Raw genomic sequence first — 18,457 nt, 5'->3', positions numbered from 1 at the left:
CAACCACCACCCCCCCAACCACCACCCCCCCCACCCACCCAACCACCACCCCCCCCACCACCCACCCAACCCCCAACCCACCAGCCCCCCCCACCCCACCACCCCACCCACCAGCCCCACCCACCCCACCCACCATCTACAGGGCACAAGTCAGGAGTGTAATGGAATATTCTCCATTTGCCTGGATGAGTGCAGCTCCAACAGCATTCAGAACAAAGCAGCCAACTGATTGCTAGCCCTTCCACACACATTCAATCCCTCCACCACCAACAAAAAGTGAGAGCCATGTGTATCAAATACAACGTGTATGGCAGGAACTCAACAAGATTCTTCAAACAGCCCTTCCAAATCCAGGAATACTACCATCGAGGACAACAGCAGCAGACACCTGGGGAACACCACATCCTGGAGGTTCCCCTCCAAGTCATTAACCATCCTGATTTGGAAATATATCGTCATTACATCACTGTTGCTGGGTCAAATTCCTGTAATTCCATCCCTGACGGCACTGTGGGTGTATCTACACCACATGGACTGCAGCAGTGTAAGAAGGCGGCTCACCACCACCTTCTGAAGGGCAATTAAGGGTGAGCAATAAAAGCACACGGTCCAATCACAGCATGCGTGTAATCACACAGTCCAATCACAGCATGCATGTAATCACACAGTCCAACCACAATGTGTGTGTAATCACACGGTCCAATCATAGTGTGCATGTAATCACACGGTCCAATCACGGTGAGTGCAACCATACCGTCCATAAGACCATAAGACATAAGAGCAGAATTGGCCCACTGCGCCTGCTCCGCCATTCAATCATAGCTGATTTTTTTCTCATCCCCATTCTCCTGCCTTTTCCCCATAACCCCTGATCTCCTTATCCATCAAGAACCTATCTATCTCTGTCTTAAAGACATTCAGTGACCTGGCCTCCACAGTCTTCTGAGGCAAAGACTTCCACAGACTCAACACTCTCTGGCTGAAGAAATTCCTTCTTATCTCCGTTTTAAAGGATCATCCCTTTAACTTGAGGCTGTGCCCTCTGGTTCTACTTTTTCCTACTAGTGGAAACACCCTCCCACGTCCACTCAGCATTGCAGTATCCTGTAAGTTTCAATAAGATCCCTCCTCATCCTTCTAAACTCCAATGAGTACAGGCCCAGAGTCTCAACCGTTCCTCATACAACAAGCTCTTTATTCCAGGCATCATTCTTGTGAACCTCCTCTGGACCCTTTCCAAGGCCAGCACATCCTAAAACTGCTCATAATACTCCAAATGGATCTGATTAGAGCTTTATACAGCCTCAGAAGTGCATCCCTGCTCTTGTAGTCTAGCCCACTCAACATGAATACTAATATTGCATTTGCCGTCCTAACTACTGACTGAACCTGCACGTTAACCTTAAGAGAATCTTAAACAATAACTCCCAAGTCCCTTTGCGTTTCTGATTTCCCAAGCATTTTCTCATTTAGAGAATAGTCTATGTCTCCATTCCTCCTTCCAAAATGCATAACCTCACACTTTTCCACATTGTATTCCATCTGTCATTTCTTTGCCCACTCTCCTAATCTGTCCAAGGCCTTCTGCAGCCCCTCTGGTTCCTCAATACTACCTGTCCCTCTACATATCTTTGTATCATCTGCAAACCGAGTAACAGTTCCATCCTCCAAATCATTAATGTATACTGTGAAATCTTGTGGTCCCAGCACTGACCCCTGAGGCACACCACTAGTCACCATCCTGAGAAACGTCCCTTTATCCCCACTCTTTGCCTTCTGACAGTCAACCAAACCTCCTATCCATGCCAGGATCTTACCCTTAACACTATGGGCAGTTAACTGATTTAAACAGTTTCCTATGCAGCACCTTGTCAAAGACTTTCGATCCAATCACAGAATGAATAATCACGTGGTCCAATTATAGTGAGAGTAATCACACGATCCAATCACAGTTTGAATAATCACTCCATCTAATCTTTGAGGATGTTTGGAGTGCTTTATTCTTCTGGGTCACCCCCTCCCCATTACCCCCACTCCCTCCCCTGGCTCCTGCATCGCATTTCTCTTGTTGATTTTTGGGGAATCTGTTTCCAGTAGAATTTGACATACTGTTGATATTTTGAACAGGGCAGGATATGTAGTTTCCCAGTTCCATCATATCCTTGTCTGACTCGAGCTGTGGGTGGCACAAGGCTTGTTAAAGACATCCATTTGTGTGCAGTTCTTTTAGAGCTGAGAATACATTCACTGCACGCCCACTTCACTGATGTGACATCCTACCACACACATTGACTATGTTTTATGTGCCGTGTGGGACATGAGAGACTCTTCGATGGAGACAGAGGCTGCTGTGGGAAGTTCATTAAAACGATTCAATTGCACACACTGGGCACATTACAGCAATAAGTGGCTGAAATCTTTGTCTTTAATTAAAGAGGAATTGCTAAAATCATTAGTGGGTTAATGCTGGCGTCCGATTGATAATCTGATAGCCTCTCTTCACTGGGAATTCGCATCTATCTGATATTTATTTTCCTGCCTTACCACTGCTGAGAATTGAACACAGGATCCAAGCTGGCACTTTGGTGCGATACTGAGGAAATCTCAATATCATTTTTTTCAGATGACTTGCTAAAGTTTGGCCCTTTCAGGCAGATATAAAAGATCCCGTTAAAATAGCCCCTGCTATTTGATGGAGAGCTGGCGATCTCTCCCAGGTCACTGACCAAAATGTCATCCTTGTTCAACTCCAGATAATCTGGCCCTTATCAGGCTGCAGTTTATGGGAGCTTTCCGTGCAAAAATCGACTGCAGCATTTTTTGCACTACAACAGTGACTCCAAAAGGATTTCATTTGCTACAAGCTAATTAAGTGCAGGAACTTTGTGCTCATCCAGGGCAAGCAGACAATTTTTAGTGGCAGGACTGAGAGCGGGCGGTGGTGTGGTAGAACTGGATGTCCTCTGTAAAAATTAACCCTGTGCTTTCAGAGAAATGTCAATGAGGGGTGGACAGTGTGTCAGTGAGAAATAGGAGGGGCCAAGGAAAGCTCTTGGAGAGACAGCAGAGGTAACGGTCCTGGAAGAGGACGAGGTTGCATGGTGGCACAGTGGTTAGCACTAATGTCTCACAGCACTACAGGCCCGGGTTCAATTCCGGCCTTGGGTCACTGTTTGTGTGGAGTTTGCATGTTCTCCCCATGTCTGTGTGGGTCTCCTCCAGTTTCCTCCCACAGTCAAAAGATGTGTGGGTTAGGTTGATTGGCCATGCTAAATTGACCCAATGTCAGGGGATTAACAGGGTAAATGTGTGGAGTTACGGGAATAGGGATCTGGGTGGGATTGTGGTCGGTGCAGACTTGATGGGCCAAATGGCCTCCTTCTGCACTGTAGGGATTCTACGATTCTATGGAACCACTACAGGTGATTCTCTAACTATGTTTAGTCGATGTCACAGGAGACAAAGTGCGCAGCAATCTCTGCAAACCAGGGAATATAAAAATTGTCCGAGACAAACCACTGAAAGATCTCAGGAGTTTTGAAACAGAAAGGCACTCTTACAACAAATGCTTCACCCTTTGCAATATCTGGAGAATGTCAGTTTTCACACCGCAACAGATCTGCACATGATTACCTTCATATAGGTAATTTCAATACATGTCAACAGCATTCTTGAACTGTATGTTGACCAGTTTGCTGGGATGGGCAAACTGAAAGACGGTACATACAAACTGAATGTGGCCTCTCACTCACATATCAACAGTGACAAACATCATTTCATGTCGAGATGTAGACTAGGAAACGACGCCAGCACCTACTGGACCTTGACAATACTGAAAAATTTGGGGATGAGCTGATCCCTCCAACCGTACTCATATAATTTGTAAGGAAATCCATGAGGGAGGAGAAGGTTAGAAGCTGCAAAGATATGTGGCCCCCAAGCCAAGCCAGAGAACAAGAAAGACACCTGACAATAACATTCAACAATATCATAGAGAAAGTCACCAACCTTGACCTCAATTCAAATCAAATCCAGCTTGCACAAGAATCAAAGTATCTCACAGTATTTTCTATGTTCACTGGGTGTCTGCGGTACAAGAGGCTCAGCTTTAGAATCAGTTCAGCAGCTGAGGTATTTCAGCCTATGATTCACTCCGCATTGAAGCACTTAAAGGCATGCTGAATACCACAGAAGATATTGTCATCAGAAAGTAAACTTGAGACACGCCTCTATGCATGCCTGCAATATCTTTAAGAGTGTAGCCTCACCTTCAACAAAGCCTGTGTCATGAACCATGCTGATGTTATCAGCGAGAATGTCTCAACGCGAGACACCTGATCAGCGTGGTATATAATGTTTTTAAATGGTGTGAGAAGTCACGTGAAACTACCCATGAGAATAAGCAGACCAGTCGTAGTGTAAAAATTACTAAAGACTATTAGGCGGCAAGGTGGTGCAGTGGTTAGCACTGCTGCGTCACAGCTCCAAAGACCCAAGTTCAATTCTGGCCTCGAGTCACTGTCGGTCTGGAGTTTGCACGTTCTCCCTGGGTTTCCTCCGGGTGCTCCCGTTTCCTCCCACAGTCCAAAGATGTGCAGATTAGGTTGATCGACCATGCTAAATTGCCCCTTAGTGTCAGGGGAATTAGCACAGTAACTACGTGGGATTAAGGGGATAGGGCCTGTTGTCAGTACAGGCTGGATGGGCCAAATGGCCTCCTTCTCTGCACTGTAGGAATGCTATGATTCTTTTATCAAATGAAAGAAAAGACAAATACACACGGACAGGTCTATCATTCTATAAGAGCATAAACCCTGGAGTAATACACATACACAGTTTTATCTCAATATTATCCCTTGTTGCAAACTGTATCTATGATTCCTGAACTCAGTAAGACTTCCCTGTTCCCAAAACACCGTCCACCTCAAACAAATGTATAAGTCAAATCCATCTTGTAGTTACCACACAATACCAGGAGAATGATCTAGTCTGGGAAGTATTTTTGCCTGATTCAGCCAAGATGTTTAAACTGCCTTTACGAAGATTCCTGCATTAATCTAGTTGTCAGGTTTTATATAGACCTCTGCTATTAGCTGGCTTGCTGTTAGTTGTTACCCTGGCCGTTCCAGGGACACGTTAAACTGGCCTCTCCAGGGACACGTTAAACTGGCCGCTCCAGGGACACGTTAAACTGGCTCTCTGCTTCTGCAGGAGTTGACAATTAGTCTGCTTGTTCCTTTTGATTCTGCTCACTGTATATTGCGTTTTCTGTCTCTCCTACTTCACCGACTCTTGAAAATTAGCATCTGTGTGCTATCCCTGATCCCTCAGCCATCTCAGTAAGCTGCTTCCTGATAAGATGGCCATTTGATCTTATCTAGATGTCTGCCAATCTTATTACTGGGAAATTGATGCATCTCATCAGCCTGTTTGAATGTGGGCTATCACAGTCATCGGTCAGATTCTCCCTTGTTGCTAGGTAGATTACAGCCCATCATTTGCTTGGTTAATTCTGGGTGCGGTTGTTACCAGGCAAATCCATGACACCTGTTTGATGAAAGCAGAACTTAATCATTCAGTTACCTGTTTGGCGGTGAAGGAATGTCACCTGATTCTTGGAAACCTGAAACTATCACAAACTCTGTGGATCCTACAAAGATACAGGAAGTCTGGAGTAAGCTAGGAATAACTGTATACTGTTGTGGCTTCATTCCTGGCCTCATTACTAAGCGACATAGTAAAAGCAACCAATAATAGGGAGTGGGCTCAATCACACAAACAGGTTGTACACCAGGTCAAAGTTGTCAGCAAGTTGCACAAATGCCTGTTTTAACCCTGAGAAAGCCATCCAGCTAGCCGTGGATGCTATTGGATGCTAGTCCACTGGTTTATATGAAGAAAGATAAAAAGCAGCTAACCCATCATTCACAAGCAGATTGCTAATGCTGAGAGAGCAATGTTATTCACCAACAGAGAGAGAAGTTCATGGGGTATCTTACACCTTCATCTCTACTTGTATAGAAGTGAACTTGAAGTCAGAACTGATCATAGGCCAGTCGTTCAACAGCATAAACAGTAAACGAGATATTCAAATAGAATATTGGAGACTCAAACAAGAGAATGGCAGGGATTTTCCAGCCTCACTTATCCCCAAAACCGGAAAACCCCACGAGGTCAACAGACTTTTGCATGGTCCTCCCACCGCCCGCTATGATTCCCGTGGTGGGTAGGATGGGAAAACTCCCCCCTTTGAGTCCCATGTTGAGTTTTGGTCATACAAGCTCAATACAGAGGACTACCTTTCACACACCTGTTGCCGACAGTGAATCCTACTAGTCAGAAGGAAAGGGTTACCAAACAACCTTAACCACACACCTAAATGCAGTGCCAAAGACATTAACGCTTGCTGACATCAGGGAGGAAACAGAACAAAATGAAGCATTGCAATCACAAACCTGGAAAGACATCATAGAGAGCATCTACAATTAAAACTACTCATACACTACACAGTCTTCATAACGTTTGGAATGAGCTCCCTGTTGCAATCACAACTAACGTTGTGTTACGCACCACCTGTGTTGTCACTCCACCATAATTGAGGGAAGGTGGTGTCGATACAGCACAGAAAGATCACCAGAGAATTGTCAAAATTAAACACTGCCTTTGGGAAAAGGCATGAATCCCAGGAATTGACCCCATGCAGAACATAAAATCAATCAGTGATTGCCGTGTCAGGCAATCCCAATGTCAAATCAGTGTTCTGCTCAATATGTCTGAGTTATTCCCATGGAGATCAATATAAACAGCTATGTGGGAGCCAGCAAGAACAGGAGGGTTGAATGAGAGTAAGTGCAGAGCAAAACATGAAAAAGTTCATGCCAGGAAGTGAAGTGTTCATGAAACATAGAAGCTATGTTGGAGAACACACAACTCGCAAAGACAGCCAGTCATTTACTCTAACCAACATGAAAGGATCAGCGATCACTGTTCAGCACAGTCAGCAATTCATCACAATCATACATCAAAGCATTTAAAATATCACTCATTAAAACTGAATCTGATTCAGACACTGACATCTCAAATGAAGAACACAGGCTAAATGAGACAACAGCTAATGTCAGACAATATCTTACTCATGAGACAAAGCATCCGCCATACTTGAGTGATTATGTTACAAAGCAAGCCACTTTCAGTTGATGAACAAATCATTGTATATGGCCAGGATAAAATTCATTCAAAAGTTAGAATATATTATAGTGCTCCTGGTGAAGTTGAAGAAATGATTAAGTGTATTGTTCACACTTTTGGAAACAAACCATTGAAATATGCCATGCCTCTCTTTACCAAAGACAGGGATGTAGTGTTTTGAAAATTGCATTGTGCATTTTGTCCATTTAAGGTTACAATACCTACGTAGCAGCAGAAGGGGTCTAGAAGGAGAATAAAGGAATCCATGTTTTAACAGTGGATACAGTTCTGATTCTGAAAGCATTTTGCTGAACCTTATTGTTTCTTCCCAAGAACTTCACATCACACTGCCCACTTTCTTGCATATCCAATATCTTCCAACGGTTCACATATTTAGCCAATTTTCCCTTAACAGCTGTAGTGGTCTCTTTTCTGTTGGCTCCCCTTTGGTGAAAAGTTTCATTCTCCAAAAACCTTCAATGATCAAACATTTCCTGAGGATTCAGGAAAGATGAGTTTGTAACCCAGAAAAAGCATCATTCACCCATCCTTCTGATAATTGAAGTGACTGATTTATTCCAAACGGAGAGGGGACAAAAGAAGGAAATGGATCCATGATTAAATATTGGACTGGAGATTTAGGTGGTTGGAATCCTTATATTCGCTGTTTGCCCTTTAAGGCAAGTTCGGAGTTTTTTTGCCCACCTCTCTGAACATCACACAAATTACCTCAGAGCAGCAGCTGGGCAAACCCAAACAGGTTTTTCTGGCTCTGTTGCTATGGTGCTTACATTGACAGAGATGATGTGGCAGTGGGGGAAGGGGGATGTTATGGGGGAAGGAGTTCTTTACTGCTAGGTCCCATTATCTGGAAATTCTGATAAAAGATCACAGACTGTTTCTTTCTCCACAGTTGTTACCTGACCCAATGAGTACTTCCAGCATTTTCTGTATTTAATTGAGGTTTCCATCATCTGCAGTATTTTACCATTGTCTCTGTGGAAGGCTCTCATTCTTGATGTGATGTTGGTCCAGGGATAGTAACTACCTCTGACACCAAGGTCAAGTGGCCTCCCTATTGGTACAAGTTATAGGTGAGCATAGCAAAGGATTGGATTCAATCAGTGGATGGAGTTATTGCAGTGGACAAAGTTAGAATGGGGATGGGTGTGGTAAGAGTGGGGGTGGAGTTAGAGTGGGGGTGGGGTTAGAGTGGGGATGGGGTGGGGTTAAAATGAGGATGGGCTTAGAATGGGATGGGTTCGAGTGGGATTAGAGAGGGGTAGATGGGGTTAGAGTGGGAATGGAGGGGTGGTCGGATCTGCGGGTAATTGTCTGTAGTGTTCCTCGTTGTTCAGTTGTCAGTACACTTCTTTGCAGTAATCTGTTCTATTCAGTATGACAATGGCCCCTCCTTTATCTGCTGGTTTGACGACAATATTGCGGTTAGTCTTGAGAGTGCGGATGATGTTGTGTTGTGCTTGGGTGATGGTCGGGGCTGTCTTGTGAGTGCGGCTGATGAATCTGGTATTGACGCACCTCCTGATGGCTTGGGCATACATGACAAGTCGAGGGCCGCGGCCTTCGAGAGGAGTCCAATTCAACTCTTCCCTCTTCGGTTGCCGCACTGTGGATCTCTCTGACGGCTGTTCCGGTTCATTGGCTGTCTCATTGAGTTCACTCTTTGTCTCTTAGGGCTCGTGGAAGAACTTCCGCAGCCACAGTCACCTGATGAATTCCTGTGTCTGCTGCAAGACTGATGGAATCTATCTTGGTGGTGGCGCAGAAATTGAGCCCTCGGCTGAGAACTTCAATTTCATTTTTTTGATTTTCAAGAATGTCCCGAAGCATGGTACATTGGGGAGACCATGCAGACGCTGCGTCAGTGGATGAATGAACACCGCGTGACAATCACCAGGCAAGACTGTTCTCTTCCTGTTGGGCATTCACGGGCAGGCACGGGCATTCAGCCTCTGATCCTCAGGTAAGTGTTCTCCAAACTTCATGACACACGACAACGCAAGAGTCGCTGAGCAGAAACTGATAGCCGAGTTCCGCACACATGACGGCAGCCTCAACCGGGATCCTGGGTTCATGTCACACTATCTGTAACCCCCACGACTTGCCTGGGCTTGCAAAATCTCACTAACTGTCCTGGCTGGAGACAATGCTCTTTGACCTGTGCTTAACCCTCTCTCCACTCACACTGTCTGTACCTTTAAGACTTGATTACCTGTAGAGACTCGCACTCCAACCATTATTTTGTAAATTGAGTTTGTGTCTTTATATGCCCTGTTTGTGAACAGAACTCCCACTCACCTGATGAAGGAGCAGCACTCCAAAAGCTAGTGGCTTGTGCTACCAAATAAGCCTGTTGGACTTTAACCTGGTGTTGTGAGACTTCTTACTGTGTTTATCCAGTCCAACGCTGGTATCTCCACATCATGGAGAATCTAAAATAGGGGACACAGTCTCAGGATACGGGGTAGTTCATTTAGCACTGAGATAAGGAAAGATTTCTTGACTCAGAGGGTGGTGAACCTGTGGAATTCTCTGCCATGGAAAGTTGTGGAGGCCAAGTCACTGAATGTATTCAAGAAAGCAATAGATTTTTAAAAAAATTTTAATGGCATCAAGAGATGTGGAGAGAAAGGGAGAATATGGCACTGAGATAGAAGATCGGTCATGTTCTTACTGAATGGCGGAGCAGGCTCGAAGGGCCAAATGGCCTACTCCTGCTCTTAGTATCTATGTTTCTGTGTCAAATCCAGCCTCAGGCAGAAGACAAATACTCCACTTGCCGAACATGGTGACTGATAAAGTGTTTCGCTGTCCATTCAGCGCAGGACGCAGGCAAAATCTCCACTCTGAAACCCTTCCTGGTCCTGTTACATTTCAAATGTGAAGGAAGTGTTCAAACAGTGCAGGGGGCCACTCAGCCAAGCCTGCCTATGCTAGCTCTTTGTAAGCACTATTCATTTAGTCCCACTGCCCCAGCCTGCAGTACAACTTGTCCAAACTGGTCCTGTGTATCTTAGAACAGAGCTCCAGTATTACTGGTGCCAGTATTGCTGATTCTCACTGGAACTTGAAATCTTTTCAACTGGTTTTCCCCTCACCACAATCCGACAAATTTCCCCCCGCATTTTCACTTCCCTCTTGAGTTATTGTGGAAAAATCTACTTCCACTGCCCTGTCAGAGAGCGCATTCCACATCAAAATGCCTCTACGCACACAGCAATAGATTCTCCACTATTCACCTCCCCTTCTTTTATCTTAAGTTTGTGTCCTTTGGGAATCAAGGGTTATTGGGACGAGGCAGGAAATTGGAGTTGAGATCATATCAGATCAGTCACAATCTCACTGAATGGCAGAGCCAACTCAATGGGCTGAATGGCCTACTTGTACTCTTTATGGCCTGCTGGGAACAGTTTCTCCCTGCTTTTGAACAGGTCATTTCAATCTCTGCATAACCATCTCTGCTTGAAGGAGAACAACCCTAGTTTCTTTACACACAAGTGAATTCCATCACCACTGGGATCACTCCCCTTTCAACCTCCTCTGCCTCTTTCTGCTCTCCGTACGATTATCCACTAACTCAACATCTATGGTTTTCATTTCAAACGAATTGGGGATTATTTTACTTTAATTTCTATTTCACCACCCCTTCCCCACTCTCAGCATCCTTTTGACGTTTTTACAGAAGGGACAACCCTCTCATGCCTCACCCAAGTGATCTCACTTCACATGCCAGCTGGGACTTTCTGCATGTGAGCCAGAAAGCGGGTAGGGGGAGAGACTATTCAACTGCAGGGGGTATTGCACCACAGTAGCCCTTCATGTGTGAGCTGAGATGGGATCTCTGGAGCCGCTGCAGCTGAGGACTTCATTTGTGGAGTTGTGGGATGCAGCCGGGAGGTGGAGGGTGGCGGTGTTAGAAGAAAGTGAATTCTAGAGAGGTTGGCTTCCATCTGTTCCATTTCCCTGTGCCACCACCTCCCCTGTCCCCTACACCCCCAACCTCTATCACCGAGTTCGGTTACGTCATCACATGACTGATGCCAGGGGTCGCTCTCTTGTCCTGTGCTCACTGACCACCAGCACCACCATTTGAAAATTCTCATCCTTGTTCTCAGTTCTCTCTGTGGTCTTGCCACCATTCCTCCCTCTCTCTATCTCTGGAATGTTCTCCAGCTCCACATCCCTTGAAGATATCTGTGTTGCCCTTATTCCGGTCTCTTGAGCAGTGCTGATAATAATGATTCCACCATTGGTGGCCATGCCTTCAGCTGCCTGGGTCCCAAGAATCCCCTCCCTAACTCTCTCCATCTCTATATCACTCTGGGACACTCCTTAATCCTTTATTTTTTAGACCAGGCTTTTGACCATTTGACCCAATACCTTTGTATGCTGCTCGGAGATATTTTTGTTTAATAACGCCCACTTTAAGTGTCTCAAGATACCAGTATCGCGATGCACATCATTGAGATTATCATGTCTGGCAACGATACAACAGGAGTTATCGTGAAATCTGACTGCTAGTAGACAAAGGTCAGCAATGGAGATCATAGTGAGGATCTTCGGCAGGGGCTATGAGGAAGACATGACAACATCTTCCCCTCCTTCTCTTTATTCCAACCCTCACCACCCCCCTATTCCTCCTCTCAGTTACTGCTCAGAAGTCACTTAAGTGTTTCGGTCTCAGGACCAGGCATTCAGTGACTCAGAGGGACAGCAGGAGATTCTCCAGAATTGATTGTTCACTGCAGATGTCACCAATCCTTCCTATCAACATGAATGTGTGTTGGACCAAATAAAAACTCACAGGAGCTGTGTATATGTAATTGCATGTGGGTGTGTTGGATTGTATGGTTGCGTGTGAATGCATGAGAGTGCATTGGTGCATGTGACAGTGTGGGTTTGTTGGTGGGCATGTATGAGTTGTGTATGCTTGCGTATGATGTGTGTATATGCATGAGAGTCTGTGGGTGCCTATGAGTTCACGTCAGTGTAAATATGTGTGGTACATGTGGGTGTGTGTGCGAGTGCATGTAAATGCATGTGGGTACAGTGAGTGCATGAGAATGTTTGTGAGTGCATATACATATGTGTGAGTGTGATGTGTATATATACATGAGAGTTTATATGGGTGTGTGTGTGTGTGGGTATGTGTGATGGGCGTGAGTGCATGAAAGTATATGTGTGTGTGCACACGCACGCACATGTGATGTGTGTATACGTGTGTGTATGTATGCTTTTGTATATATCTGTGTGCAAGTATTGTGTATATATGTGAGTCGGCGTGTGTTGTGTCTTTGTGTACGTTCACGTGTGTATATTTGAGTTTGTGTATGTGTGAATGTGTGCAAGGATGTGGGTGTGGGTGTATGTGAGTGTGTACAAGGATATGTGTATATGTCTGTGTGCGTTGACCTTAATCAGTTAAATATGGATGATGGGTTGCTGATTTTGGTACCTGCCCACCTAGTTAGTGTATTACAGGGACCGGATCAGGGATAGGCAGAGGTGGTAAGCTGGCTACCCAACCTATTTATGTGACCTCACCCTTGACGCCAGTGGGCAGTTTATGTAAAATCCAGCCCCACCACCCTATCAGATTATTGTAAAACCCCATTGGTTTAGTAATCTGCTAGGCTCACCCAATCAAACTTATAGGTGACTTCAGTCTATACCACCATGCCTGAATCGGTCTGGCAGGACACTCAGTTATATCAAACCCATTGGAAGTGGCTCAGAACGAAGACCCAACATCACCCTCTCAGAGTGACGGGCTGGGTGAGTGGATCTTCAACAGTTTCCACGTCCCAAGAATAAGAATCTGAATTTGGGTGAGGTACGAAGAGCTGGGGCAAGGAGCATGGGCAAATTGTTCCATTTCTTTCAAATAATTATGTAAACTGCCAGCAGGGTTATGCAGTCTAAGCTTATTTTTTAATGTAACTGTGAATCCAGAGCTGTGGGAAGCGTTAACATCTGAGTTTTGGTGCAGAGCCCCTGAGATGTTTGAGGGAGAGACCCGGTGACTCAATGAACATCATGACCGGCCTCAACTGATGACGATCGTTGTCAGGCGAGAAAAGGCCGCACATCACCACGGCAACCCACAGACCGCACCAGGTTCTGCACCATTGCTCAACCTCTGCACCCCTCCCCACCATCTCCTGCTTCTAGCCCCACCCTGCATCCTGAGGGCAAGAGAGATTCAGTTCTCTGTCCATGGCTTACTGGTGTTACAGAGAAATATCAATGTGAGGAACGACACCTCATTTTTCAACTGGGCACTTTTACCGCCTTCAAGATTCAACACTAACTTCAACAATTTCACGATGGCTCTGACATTTCTCCTTGCACACTTTGTTTTCATTAGTTTTCAGTCTTACTCCTGTTTTTCTCATTTGGTTTGATTTGATTTGAGTTACTACCGTCACATGCATTAGCATACAGTGAGAAGTATTGTTTCTTGCACACTATACAGACAAAGCATAATGTGCACAGAGAAGCAAAGGAGACAGTGCAGAATGCAGTGTTACAGTCATAGCTAGGGTGCAGAGAAAGATCAACTTAATGCAAGATAGGTCCATTCAAAAGTCTGATGGCAGCAGGAAAGAAGCTATTTTTGAGTCGGTTGGTATGTGATCTCAGACTTTTGTATCTTTTTCCCACTGGAAATAGGTAGAAGAGAGTATGTCTATGGTACATGGGGTCCTTGATTATTCTGGCTGCTTTTCCAAGGCAGTGGGAAGAGTAGACGGAGTCAATGGAGGGGAGGCTGGTTTGACTGGGCTTCTTTCATGACCTTTTGTAGTTTCTTGGGGTCTTGGACAGAGCAGGAGCCATACCAACTGTGATACAACCAGAAAGAATGCTTTCTGTGGTGCATCTATAAAAGTTGGTGAGATTCGTAGCGGACATGCCAAATTTCCTTAGCCTTCTGAGTAAGTAGAGGTGTTGGTGGGCTTTCTTAACTGTAGTGTTGACATGGAGGGACCAAAACAGGTTGTAAGTGATCTGGATATCTGGAAACTTCAAGCTCTCAACCATTTCCACTTCATTCCCACTGATGTAGATAGGGGCATGTCCTCCATTACACTTCCTGAAGTTGATAACTATCGTTTTGCTGACATTGAGGAAGAGATTATTGTCATTGCACTAGTTCATCAGATTCTCTACCTCTTTCTTGTACTTCGTCTCATCATTGTTTGAGATCCACCCCACTACAGTGCTGTCATCAGCAAACATAATTTGTGCATTTGGACATTCATTGTTCTGCTATTCACTCCTCCTCCAGCCTCATCATGTTGTTTCTTTATTTGTTCCATTACTTTCTCTTTGGTTCTGCATTGGCAACACTTTGGTCATTTAATTTGTCCAAGGCAGCAGTATTGCCACTGAACTAGTAATGCAGAGTCCCGGGTTCGAATCTCACCATCACAGATGGTGAAATTTGAATCCAGTTAAAAATCTGGAATTAATGATGTTCATGAAACTATCGTGGACTGTTGTAAAAATCCACCTGGTTCATTAATGTCTTTTTCCGGAAGGAAATCTGCCATCCTTTCTGGTCTGGCCTGCATGTGACTCCAGTCCCACAGTAATGTAGCTGACTCAGTGTGATCCATGTAGCTGAGTGCAGCCTGGGGATGTTGCAGGACACAACGACATGCACAATTAATAGCAGCTTCCTTTTCACCTTAACAAACTCTACTTTAAAGTGCAGTACATCACCATTCCCTCAGTGTGGCCCACAACCTGGGCATCCCTCCCTCACTGGGAGTTGCACATTGCGGCAATCAAAGGTGTCTAACTACCACCCCCTCAAGGGCATTAGCAATGGGCAACAAATGTTGCTAACAGCTGAATTCCAAGAACGAAAATATATTTAAAAAACTCCTAATATTACTGATTGCAAACATTCCCTCCAAACACTGCAACAGGGATTACACATTGACAGTATTCCACTGCCTAGGGAGTGCTTTGGGACATTCTAAGGATGCGAGAGGGGTTATTTTCAAACAACTTCTATTTCTCTTTTACCAACTTGTGTCAGAGTGAAGGCTGAGTGCTTATATTGCTGCAGTCTTTCACAATCACCTGGCAATGAGGTGTCTGTTAGAAATGCAGCAGCAAGGTAGGAAATGTGGCAGCCAATGTATACACAGCAAGATCCCACAAACAGCAATGTGATACAGAACTGGATAATCTACCCTCAGTTGTCAGGCATCAATATTCGTCCCCCGGGACACTGTGGTAGGGGCAACTTTCCTGCTCTTCTTCTAATCACATCATTCAATCCTCTGTATCTGCCCACAAGGTCAGACCAGGAGGTCAGTTTAACATTTCAGGTGTACAGTGGCACCTCAGACAGTGCAGCACTCCCTCAGCAACCTGTACTGCATTGGGAGGGCACCAGCCCGGATGCTGCACTCAAACTTCTGCACAGGGATTTGAACCCACCATCTCCTGATGCAAAAGCCAGAGATAAGGCTCAGTAGCCTTCCCCAACGCAAAGGGCTGAGGGAGCGCTCAGCTGGAACCCTTGCAATTTTTAAAATTCATTCAGGGGATGTGGGGCATCGCTGGCTGAGCCAGCATTTGTTGCCCATCCCTAACTGTCCTTGAACTGAGTGTCTCATTCGGCCATTTCAGAAGGCAATTTAAAACCAACAACATTGCTATGGGTCTGGAGTCACATCTAGACCAGACTGGATAAGGACGGCAGATTTCCTTCCCTAAAGGACATTAATGAATCAGATGGGTTATTACGACAGTCAAGGATAGTTTCATGGTCACCGTTAGACATTTAATTCCAGATTATTGAATTGAGTTTGGTTGTTGACACTGTGAAGAGTAGACCTTCGATTGCAGACGCCAAAGAGGAAGAAATAAGGTGATGAGGGATAGCCACAGAGGACCTACCTGAGTGGGCCTCGACCTCCCAGAGCTCTCAGCTATGGTGAACCATAGCATCGTAGAATTCTCACAGTGCAGAAGTCGTCCATTCGGCCCATCAAGTCTGCACCGACCATAATCCCACCCAAGCACTGTTCCCATAACCCCACATATTTACCCAACACTCCCTGGCACAAGGGTCAATTTTCCATGGCCAATCCACCTAACCCGCACATCTTTGTACTGTGGGAGGAAACCGGAGCACCCGGAGGAAACCCATGCACTCACGGGAAGAACTGCAAACTCCACACAGACAGTGACCCAAGGCCGGAATTGAATCTGGGTCTCTGGTACTGTGAATGTGAAGCGCTGCAGCCCAGCAAGCAACCTGCATGCTGTGAGGTCTTCGAGCAGAGGAAACCCGTCTGTTTTCTACTGCCTGCCCACATCCAGCACTATTATCCGAAAGCTAGACACAGGCCAGGCTAGAAGTGGCCCGATTGGAAAGGCATGACTGGCTATAGAGAGATCCTGCTAGCCGATATGAAACCTCACCACAGCCCACAAGCCACAAAAAGCAATTGTCTGTGAACATCACCTCATAGTCACAGTCATTTCACCTTCACCAGGGACTAAGTAACAGCCACAGACACAGAGCTTACACAGGACAGGCTGCAGTGTGCATTCTCTTGAATATGAAACATTAAGGAACAATCTAATGGGGGGGGGGGGGGGGGTGTGTGTGGGGGGGGGGGGTGTGGGGGGGGGTGTGGGGGTGGGGGGGTTGGAGGTTGGGGGTGTGGGGGGTGGGGGTGTGGGGGGTGGGGGTGGGGGGGGTTGGGGTGTGGGGGTGGTGGTGGGGGTGTGGGTGTCGGGTGGGGTGGGGGGGGCAGGGTAGAGGGGGTCAGGGGGTGGCGGGGTAGAGGGGGTCAGGGGGTGGCAGGGTGGAGGGGGCGGGGTGGAGGGGGCGGGGGTGGCGGGGGTAGAGGGGGTGGGGGGTGGCGGGGTAGAGGGGGTAGGGGGTGGCGGGGTAGAGGGGGTAGGGGGTGGCGGGGTAGAGGGGGTAGGGGGTGGTGGGGTAGAGGGGTACGGGTGGGGGGTAGGGGTGGGGGGTAGGGGTGGTGGGGGTGAGGGGGTGATTGGGTGGGGGGTGGGGTTAGGGGTAGGGGGGTGGGGGGGTTGGGGTGGAGGGGGTTAGGGTTAGGGGTGGGGGGGTAGGGTAGGGTTAGGGGTGGGGTGGTGGGGGTAGGGAGTGGGGGGGTAGGGGAGGTTGTGGTGTGGTGTGTGGGGGTGTGGTGTGTGGGTGTGTGGTGGGGTGGGGCAGCGTGGGGGTGTGCGGGGTGGGTTGTTGGGCTGTGTGCGGATGTTGGGTTGTGGTGGGGTGGGGGAGTGTGGGGTCAATGGGGGTGGGGGGTGTGCGGGTGTTGGAGTGTGGGGTGTGGGGTGTGGGGGGGGGGTGGCGGGGATGGGGGTTTGGTGGGGTGAAGATGGTGGGCGGGGGGTGTGGTGTGTGCGGGTGTGTGGGGAGATGAGGGTGGCAGGGTGGTTGGGTAGGGGTGTGGGGGGGGGGATGGGGGGTGTGTGTGTGAGGGGTGGGGGGGGAGTGGGTGTGGCAGGGAGAGGGGGGGGAGGTTGAGTGGGGGTAGTTGGGGGGGGGAACGGGAGGGTGGTTGAGTTTGGAGGTTTTGAGGGGGGGGGGTGGTGAGGAGTTGGGGGTGAGGGTGTTTTTTTTTCCCGGGTGGGGGTGGGGGGGGGGGGGGAGCCGCTGTGTTTCTGTCCCAATTGAAGAGTTTGCACCGACACCCCCCCCCCCCCCACCCACCCCCCCAACCCAAACCTCGGACATTCCTGAAATTCCAGAGCAGGAAAGGCTCCGGTTTTCACACCGAGAGAGAGAAACCCTGAAGCGGACTCACTGAGCTGAAGGTAGGCCTCGGCATCCATGGTGCCCGAGTGAAATCCCGGCTCCTTTCCCCGCTGGACTGCAGCACGGACTCGCGGGCATAGCCTTCCGCCGCCCCAGCTCCGGATGCCTGGGCCCGGGCTGTGGCCAGCCAGGCAGGCAGGCAGGCAGCCTCACACTGCCAACTAGGGCTGCCTGCGGTGTGTGAGCTGCCCGAGCCACAGAGGGGCCCTGAGAGGGGGGGGGGGGGGGGTGCTGGATGGGTGGAGGGAGAGGAGGAGAGTGAGAGGGAGGAGGAGGAGGAGGGGGTTCACTGAGTGTGCGGGGTGGGCGCGGGGGGGGCGGGACACTGAGTGTGCCGGGAGGGGGGGGGGGGAAGGGGGCACTGAGTGTGTGTGTGTGTGTGTGTGTGTGTGTTGGGGGGAGGGGGCACTGCGGGGGGAGGGGTACTGAGAG

The 18,457-nt window shown here is 47.6% G+C and overlaps 1 protein-coding gene across 1 annotated transcript in view; it reads right to left on the bottom strand.

Moving 5' to 3' along the window:
* The window catches only part of LOC145347962 (retinoic acid receptor RXR-gamma-A-like), a 191,930-nt gene extending 173,724 nt beyond the window's left edge, over nucleotides 1–18,206 (bottom strand). Inside the window, exon 1 of the mRNA XM_080195984.1 lies at nucleotides 18,015–18,206. Coding sequence (XP_080052110.1) covers nucleotides 18,015–18,042 — 28 coding nt within the window. The 5' untranslated portion in view covers nucleotides 18,043–18,206. The remainder of the gene's footprint in view (nucleotides 1–18,014) is intronic.
* Between the last annotated feature and the right edge of the window lie 251 nt (nucleotides 18,207–18,457).

The sequence above is a fragment of the Carcharhinus amblyrhynchos genome, chromosome 9 (assembly GCF_965287045.1).
Source record: "Carcharhinus amblyrhynchos chromosome 9, sCarAmb.v2.hapA, whole genome shotgun sequence".
NCBI lineage: Eukaryota > Metazoa > Chordata > Chondrichthyes > Carcharhiniformes > Carcharhinidae > Carcharhinus > Carcharhinus amblyrhynchos.
The sequence above is the reverse complement of the archived record's forward strand: the minus strand, read 5'-3'. Positions and strand labels throughout refer to the sequence as shown.